Source organism: Chaetomium globosum, genomic scaffold (assembly GCF_000143365.1).
Source record: "Chaetomium globosum CBS 148.51 scaffold_2 genomic scaffold, whole genome shotgun sequence".
Taxonomy (NCBI): Eukaryota; Fungi; Ascomycota; class Sordariomycetes; order Sordariales; family Chaetomiaceae; genus Chaetomium; species Chaetomium globosum.
Window position 1 is genome coordinate 1,557,140 of NT_165977.1, and position 8,809 is coordinate 1,565,948.

The 8,809-nt window shown below is 56.9% G+C and overlaps 3 protein-coding genes across 3 annotated transcripts in view; all 3 read right to left on the bottom strand.

Annotated features, from left to right (window-relative positions):
- Window positions 1-1,188: 1,188 nt before the first annotated feature.
- On the bottom strand, window positions 1,189-3,335 carry CHGG_02611 (uncharacterized protein; the record flags this gene model as incomplete). Its single annotated transcript, XM_001229126.1, has 3 exons — window positions 1,189-2,042; window positions 2,150-2,556; window positions 2,656-3,335. 3 exons carry the CDS (start codon window positions 3,333-3,335, stop codon window positions 1,189-1,191), a joined length of 1,941 nt encoding a protein of 646 aa, XP_001229127.1.
- Window positions 3,336-4,284: 949 nt separating this feature from the next.
- CHGG_02612 (uncharacterized protein) lies at window positions 4,285-5,837 on the bottom strand (the record flags this gene model as incomplete). The annotated part of the gene is made up of 3 exons (XM_001229127.1): window positions 4,285-4,496; window positions 4,662-5,670; window positions 5,736-5,837. The coding sequence occupies 3 exons, from the start codon at window positions 5,835-5,837 to the stop codon at window positions 4,285-4,287; spliced, it is 1,323 nt and encodes a 440-aa protein (XP_001229128.1).
- A 2,036-nt stretch (window positions 5,838-7,873) lies between these two features.
- CHGG_02613 (uncharacterized protein) overlaps window positions 7,874-8,809 on the bottom strand; it is a gene marked incomplete at both ends in the record, with an annotated part of 1,748 nt that continues 812 nt past the window's right edge. Inside the window, one exon of the mRNA XM_001229128.1 lies at window positions 7,874-8,623. Coding sequence (XP_001229129.1) covers window positions 7,874-8,623 — 750 coding nt within the window. The remainder of the gene's footprint in view (window positions 8,624-8,809) is intronic.

An 8,809-nucleotide genomic window follows, 5' to 3' on the forward strand; every position in this document is an offset into this window, starting at 1 on the left:
CCCCTTCGGAGCTGACCAGCTCCGCATAACTAAAACTTCCACTTTTTTTTCCTTTTTTCCCCGGGATACCGCATCCCCCATCCCACCCATCCTGGGGGACCACTCAATTCAACCACAAAAGTCCCCTACCCTTTTCCCGGGGCAAAAGGGGGGGGGGGGGGGGGGTTCGAGGACAAGGTCAACGACCGGCCGTGGTTGGCCAAGCTGGGAGATTGCGACCCGACGGCTTCGCAGCTGAACGGGATGGGGGGAGACGGGAAGGAAAAGAATGGATGGAGGGATGGCATCATCAGCAAACACGTGGTGGAGAGAGCTAGTGAGCGTTAGTTTAGTGAGTGGGTGGATGGGGTGAGGATGGAATGAGGAGGGGTGTGTGTGTGGTGTGGTGCGGTGTGGTGCGGAAGGAGGCAGAGGTAGGGAGGCTAGCTGAAAGGCTGAAAGTGTCTCTCTCCTGACCTCCTTTTTCCCGAGGGGGTTTCTGATTTACCGCTCTGCTGTAGGGGCGTTGGTGGCTGGCCGTGAGTGATGGGTGATGGAGTTGGGCTGGCAGTCGTGGTCGGAGGGCCAGGGGGACCCGTAGTAGATGTTGGCGGTGGGTGATGCCCTGTCGTCGTGGGTAGCCACAGGCCGAGGAAGGAGGCCGAGAACTGCAAGGACGCGTGTCAACTGTCTTGTTGTTACCCCTAAACAGCCCCCCGGCTTAGCTTTTCTGGCCGGCGCGTCCGGCACCACCGCCTTCTCGTACAAGTGCCGATGGGAAGGATGGAAGTAAACCCGCTGTACTGTGTGGCTGAGGCCGAACTGTCCCCCACTGGCTAGGAGAAACGGAGCTGGTGATATCGGGCGAGGCTCTGAATCTGTCGACTTTTTACGTTACAGCAATGGCCCAAGAACAATTTAAGAGACCGCAAGATGGTGGGGCAGGAGAGCTCAACGGAAGTGTTTCCATTCCTCACAATCGCCGCTACTAGATATCTATTTCCGCTCTTGCTTATTATAAACCGCTGCCAGAATACAAAGTTCTGTATTGTGCCATGTCGTAGTGAGCATGCGTGTACGTAAACCCCGTGGGCAGATCTTGCTGAAGAGATACCGCCCCAACGAGCCAGAATGATAGTCTCCAAACCTACTACCTCCTCCCTACACCCCGAGTCCCCCATCGCTTTTCGCATGAGCACGATATATCAGCTAACCACTGCTCTCTCTTCGCCCATAGTCACTGCTACCACCCTCTGCGGTGCCATCACCACCGCCGTCGTTCTCGCCAACCCACTTGACGGTATTCGTAGAAGTCGAATGGCTAATCGAACTGGAGCTCGAGTCGGACGGCAGCGCGGCTTCACTGTCAGGCACCACGCCCTGAAGCCCCAAGACTGAAAACAACCTGTTGGGTTCTGCTTGGGTAGGAGCTTTATTGTCCGCAGATGGCTCGAGCGGGGAGTCAACCTCAGAGGGGAAAAGAGGAGAAGTCACAGACAAGACCTCGTCGCCCCCTTTGTCGAACGAATAGCACCTACGCCGCTCTTTCTTGTCGGTTGGCTGGGCCAGCAGAGTCTCTTGATGTCTAGATTGGCTGGTCGTGATCGTCAAATGCGGCAACACCCCTTTGCCTTTGCGCTCGCGCTGGTCCTTGCGCAGCTGGTCACTTGACTCTGATAACTCGGACTGTTTCTTCCCTTTCTTCGGCCCGCCCTTCAACTTACCAAACAAGCTGAGATAGGGCTGCGCCGGCCTGACCCCTGTGTCACGTGACTCATCCGAAGACGACGACGATTCGTTATCTGTTGATAGAGAAGATTGGGATTCGAAGCTAGGCGTGAGGCTTGACTGGCCGGTACCGTCCGCAGTAGTGTGCTCCCGCGCCGTCTCGATAAAAACATCTTGACTGACGGTGGGTTTAGAAGATTCCTGGGCTCTTAGGGTTTCCTTGAGAATATCATGGGGCTCAGGAGCGCCGCCTGGGCGAACAAAGACCGGAGCAGCCCTAACTCGTCCTTCTCGGCGTTGGCAGCGGGCCAAGCTCTCCTCAAACTCGCGCCGTTCTACGATGCGGCTCAGAGCAATATCATTGTCGGAATCCAGAATTCTCGGAATCGCGGCTGGCTGCGGTTAACACTCATGTGTGATCCCAACCTAGGGGCAAACCTACCCAATGTCCTGTAGCTGCTCGTGGCCTCGGCAAGATCAACTGGTTCCTCCTCATCCTCAAGCAGCGCCTGTTCTTCCTTGGCGGCGTCTTGATGTTGCAAGTCGTGTAGGCGCTTCAGCTTGGCGTGGAACCGTTTGCTTCCGACGCGATCGACGAGGCTCCCATGGCGGGCGAGAGCAACGCTGGCCACGCCGTCTTTGCTCTCCTTGGCCAGGGCGAGCTCGAGACGCTTGACCTCTGCCTTGTAGGCCTCGCCGGTCTCGATCCACTCCTCGGTCATGCCGCGGAACTGCTCCAGCTCCCTCTCTCGCAGATCCTTTATTTCGGCGAGTTTCTCCTCGGTGTCTCGTAGCTTCCGCGTGAGGCGGTAGAAGCCCTCGATAAGGGATAGAACGCAGGAGTGGTAGCTATAGCGGTGGATGTCAGTACCAGCCCAACCCACCCCACCCACTCCCCTCAGACCCCCTCAAGGAACAAAGAGAAAGGAAACGAAAAACAGAACTCACGTCGGATCCAACCTCTCCCCGGCCCCCATCCTCCCCATCACACTACTCAACATCTCCGCCATCTGCATAAGATTCGGATTATGCCACGGCTCACCAGCCCCAGCACCAGCACCAGCACCACCCTCATTCCCCCCCCGCCCACTCCCACTCCTACTCCTCATTCCCCCACTCCCACCCCCCTCCGACCCAGCATAAGAAGAATACCCCGAATGATGATAATGATGATGATAATCCACCTCCGTCAGCGGCAACATCGACAGCGACGGGGGCATCGCCTCCAGCGCACCACCCCCACCCCCACCCCCACCACCTCCATGACCACCACCACTACCACTGCGGTTGTTTGCGCCACTGCTGCTGGTGCTCTTGAGGCTGAGGAAGCTGGAGACGGTGCGGAGGGTGGCGCCGGCGGATTTGCGGTGGTGGTGTTGGTGGTGGGAGCGGGTTGGCGGGGAGCCGGTGGTGGGGGACGCGCTGGGGGTGGTGGAGGAGGCGGGGGTTGGGATGTGGTGGAAGGTGTGGCGGGTTTGGAGGGTTGGGGGTTGTGGTGGTTGTGATGGCTGTGATGGTTGTGATGGTGGGGGTTGTTGTTGTTGTTGTTTTGCGGTGTTGCTGCTGGAGCGGCTGAAGGTGCGGAACCAGCTGGTGTTTGGGGGGTTGGAATGGTTGTTGTCGGCCATGGTTGGTTGTTTGTTTTTTGGGTCGATGAAGTTTGTGGGAAGGTGGTGGAAGTTGGGTGTTTGGGAAGGGAGTTTGTCTTAGAAGGAGGGTTGTTTGAGGGTTGTGTTGTGGGTGGTTGCGAAAGTCGAAGGTTGAATTAAGGGTGAGTCAATAATGGGAAGGTTAGTACAAAGCAGAGAGGTCATCGGGAAGGGTAAAAAACACCGAGTTCGGATGAGAATCACTTCAAGGGAAAAGGTGGAAGGAAGGTGCGAACCCAGATCAAGGTACGCCGACTTAAACAACGGGGCAACAGGCAGGGCAGTTCCTAGGCAACAGAAACCACTGTTCCTATCCTTCAGCTGTAGTCGCAGCCCTTGACGGCTGGAAAATGGAAGATTAAGGTTCGGAACGGCTTCACATGCTGCACCATACATGCATACGTCAGACGAGAACACGCGGAGACGATGAGCAGCACCTCTTCTGGGAAGCAAAGGCCAGACCTGTCTTTGGTCTGTTGTGTTTATTGTTGGCATCAACTCCGCGGCGCCACTGATGCCTTCGAAACCCAAGAAGGGCGAGCAGTAAACCATCGTTCGAACGGGGTTCATGAATCATCCTGCTAGCCCGGTGACCCAGTCAACACCACCGAGCCGCATCAACAAGGCCATGTGACGTGAACACCATACCTCCGAGTTCTCAGCCCAAGCCCATACCCAAATGCCTCTTGTCTGACCTCCGTGCTTTGCGTGCTTCGTCTGCCCCCCTGCCCAATATGTGCTTCAGACGAGGGTTCGATTTCCGCGGTCAAGCGATAACGACGGCAACCTAATGAGGGGAGAGGGATTGACGTGATGGCGGTCCCCGAGCAACGGTGGAAAGCACACCAGCCAGCGCCTGGCCACGTGTGCCATAGTAGTTCTTGGGCGATGGGCCCATTCGTCAGCTTTTCTTCACCCCGTACGACAATTAATAAAACATGTCTTCCGCTTTTTGTCTCCTTCGGCTCCTGCTTTCAATCTTCTCTGCAAAAAGCTCCTTGCCGGCGTTCCCGAACTTCTCGGGGAACAACTCCTTAGCCGTGGGCCCCATCCCCTTGATGGCGATGCCTTGGTCACTACCGCGTTTGTTGGCGATGCCACGTATGTTGAAGCCGCTCGTGCCGGGCGCCGTGATCCGATCTGCAAGACTTGCTGAAGTATGTGTCAATGGGTGAAACAGGGTGACGGGGACTGAAAAGAAATCAAATAAAAACAGAAATAGCTCGCGTCTTCTCGAGGTGGTTTGCGTGTTGTGAGGCTAGAGCACTCGCGCTAGCCTCGTCGCGAGAGAAAGTCGAAACATACCGCTTGCCAGAACCGCTGTGTCGCCGACTTGATCCATCTGCGCCCTGCTGCCGACGGAAGAGACCGCTTTGGTGGGAAACAGCTCTCTCGTCCTATTGCTGTCCCTTGACGGGAAAAGCTCTTTTGTGTTGTTGTTCCGGGAAAGACGCTCTTTGATCGAACGCCCCTTCTCCCGGCTGCGCAACGCCGCGGCTGCCCGTGCGTCCTCATCCAGATCCATCTCGGCATCCCCGTCACGGTCCCGGATCGGCGAAGCTGACCGATCGCGCAAGCCGCGGCCACTCCCGGAAAGTTTGGACGGGAAAAGTTCCTTCTCTCGGTTCCGCTGCGCTGCTCGCCTGGTATCGGAAGAGCTCGACTCTGAGCGCCGCCTCGGGTGTGAGGACCTGCCTGTCCGTGTTGCCAGGGCCGGTGCGTCGTCGTCATAGAAATTAATGTCGAAGGTTTCGGGCTCCTCGTCATCGCGGGGATCCCTCCGTCTGTCACTCCGCCTGTCACTTCGCCTGTCACTCCGGTAGCGGTCGTCCCGGTCCCGGTATTTACCCCTGCCACCGAACTCGCCCCTGCGCCGGCGCTCCTCCGGGTCGTACTCGGGGTGCAGGAGGTAAAACCGGCTACGCTCCGAAGCCCTAGCCGCCTTCCTATCTCCCTCGACAGCGAAGCGGATGCGTAATGTAGACTCGGGCTTTTGCGAGAAACCCTTGGCGGGTATCACTTCGAGAGGCGGCAGCTGCGTCGCGTCGGCGATTTCCACAGCCGCAAGCGAAACGAGGGCTTCCTGTGCTGCGGATTCGGATTTGAAGATGAAGTTGGCAGATGTGTCGTCGATCCACTCAACGCGGTTAAGTTCGCTCGTGGTGTAGTGTTCTGCTAGGTAGCCCTTGACGTGGTCCGGGTTGAAGGTATCGAGGCCTTTGATGTGCACTTTGTAGGGCACTACTGCCTTGTCCGTGTCGGTAATGTCGCCATTATCGTCGTGGTTGGGTGCCTCCTCTACCTCGCCAGGTTCCTGCAACCGAACGGCAGTTAGCGAGTTGCACTGGGCGGAACTGGGAAGCCGTCGTCAATCCGAACCTGTTCGTCCTCGGAAACGAGATCTTGGGTATATGCCTCGGGAATTGTGGGGGGCGCGAAGTTGTGGACGTCGTCGACGTCCATTTCAATGTCGAGATCCATGGTGAAAAGTTTGTGGTGCGATGCGATGCGAGATGATGTGAGGTGATGCGACGCGTGAGACGTTGTGTGATGGAACTTTGCGACTCGAGATTTGTAACAGTTGTATTCGTAGATTGCCTCGGTTCGGGTGGGATAATCAATACCTTAGGAATCGAGGGGAAGAGGCGTTATGTTATCGGAGCAAGATAAGGCATAGTTGGTTCAAAGGCAAAGCCAATTGACGTAAATGGTAAGGCTGGTTGCGAAATCGAAGACACGCGATGTTGGGCTGAGTTGGCAAGGCTGCGGCTGGTGGCGCTGAGGCGTTGGTTGCGGACGGAGATCTGGTCACGCTTTGGAGATTCGGATAAGGTATCTAAATTGTACCTTTGTGCCTTATTTATGAGTAAAGTACTTAAAAGTACTTACAGTTAAATGGCCTTCTAATTCAGCCTGTGCCCAAGATTGCTTGGCATTATTGGTTCATGACCGCTCCTGGCGTCAACCTGGACGCCTCAAGACGTTTTTGCACAGTACAAGTAAATACACCGTAGGGTGGCGTCCAAACGCTGAAACTCTCTGTCTCACTTGGACTTCTGCCATTCTCCTTCCAGAATAACCTTCCAAGCTGTACTAAAAACTAAAGACGATTCAAATCGTTACATTTCCTTATTCTTTCAACATCTATTGTTTTGTACCCAAACTTTAGAACTGCGGTAGTCAAAGCGGAATAAGAACAAATAGGACAGAGCGCTCTTGTGACGGTAAATCCACGGGCCGCACCGAACGATCAACCTGGCCATGCCCAGGGACTCGTCATCCCGGGCCGGACCTTTTGTTGTTCCTTGGCCTGCTGTGACGTCACGGGTCAGAACCAACCCGTTGCTTGATGGTTTGAGTTGAAGATGAGAAGATCTCATTTTACCTAGCAACCTAAATGACCCAGAAGAACATCCAGGCCGCCAATTCTTGTCCAACAAAAGAAGCCCATTAAACAATTGGTGACACCGCTCCCCATCGCCAGACCTTGTGTAACACGACAATATTCTTGTCATTGGTTGATGGATTCGGTCGAATCGACTTCTTCGGCACCAGGCGAGGGGATCATGTTAATCCGAACAACGTCAAAACCAATCGGTCAGAATACCCGACAGCAACCAAGCGATAAAATCCCACCAACGCCTCATTATTCTGCCTTTCGCTCCAAGCACAGCCAGCGGCCCAATGTTACGCTTTTACACGATACGATGCACTCACAGTATCAGCCGGCTCCGGGTGGCCAGATTGAAGAGGCAGAGAGAATCTATCATTTTGATTTTAGCTGACCCCTTAAATGAGCTATGCTAGTTGCTAATATCTAGGGACGGAACCATCCTCATCCATCGTCCCATGGAGACCGCCATGTTCGACGCGACACAGAGCTTATTCCTCTGATTGCCCACCCCGGACCCGGACATCTTCTCCCGACTCAACTTAACTCATTCGTCATCCAACGCTATCCAAAAACATGAGGTAAAATGAACTTCCACAAAATATGACGGAGAGAGGTGTAACAAAAACCGACAACCACAACAGACGGCGGCAGCACCAGCCAACAAACAACAACAACAACAACGCCCCCCCTCCCAAAAAAAAACAAAGTCCCAATAACCTGGATAAGCCAAGCCAAAATAAATAACCCAAACAGCCCCGCGCTGTATCGTTGTACGCCGTCTTGTCTCCGTCAAACGCCCCAGCACCTTTCACCCCCCCTCCCCGCCGGCCGCCGACCGCCGCCAACCCCTAAGTCAAGTCTATAACATTACGCCCCCGCCCACCCCTTTCAGCACGCGCTATCAGCACAGTCTATACCGTGTGTGTTTGTTGTTATTGTTGTTGTTGTTGTTGTTGTTCGTCTCGCATTGATTTATCCTCGTCGCGCCGGGGGCCGGCCAGATTTGGAACCGGTGTGCCCCGGACGTGATGGAGTTCTGTACCCGTTGTTCTCTACTTCCTCTGTACCGTCCTGTACCACTCCACTCACTGTACACACCACCAGATGGGATGGATATCCATCCTCACGCAGTCTTGATGGTATCCCTCCTCCGAAGATCCACAATCGGCCCGCCGGGCTGTCCCGCCGCCACCGCCGTCGCCGTCACCACCACCGACGAAGCCGGACACGCCCTCTTGACCCTCGCCTCATCGCCTACCTCGCCCCCTCCTCCCCCGCCCGAGGCTACCGCAGCCGCGGCGCCGGCCGCCGTCCCCGAGCTGAAGCTATTCGACCGCGACATCTCCGTCAGCGGCCGCTTGAGCCCGGCCACCGCGCCCACCGCCGCGGTGACGGGCGGCAGCGCAGTGGTGAGATCGCCGGCGGCGGGGCGGTCCTCGTCGTCGACGGCCATGTCGGCGTCGTCGAAGGGGTCGGTGTCGAGGAGGGCGTCGTGGGCCCAGCAGGATTCGAGTCCTTCCATAAAGACGGGGGCGTGGCGCAGGGTGTGCCAGCTGATGGTGTGGCGGCGCATGGCAATGTAGAGGGAGTCGATGACGCCGTGGGGGTCGAGGACGGCGCAGTGGCGGCGCAGGAACTCGTGGTCACAGCCCGGGGCGCCGCCGATCAGCAGCGCGTGGCGGCCCGGGTCGTCGAGCTGCCGCAGCATGGGCAGGCCCTGCAGCGTCGCCGCGTCGCACAGCTTGGCCTGCAGCGGCATCCATTCGCGCCCCCGCAGGAACCGCCCGAACGCCTTCTCCACCGCCTGCTTGAATGACGCCGCGTCGCGGCCCTGTACCGCCACCATCTGGTGGAGGCCCCGCGAGAGGCACCGCTGGTATGCTGTGGTGTTGCGCTCGAAGGTATGGGCACAAAGGCATGGGGTAGGAGGGAAATGTGTACTCGTCCAGGGTCTCGTGGGCTCGTGCAGAGGGGGAGAGGCTGGGCCGCCGGGAGTGGTAGTGGTGGGTGGTGGGTGTTAGGTCCAGTCGTCCTGGCCGCTCCGCCTCGGTGGTCCTCC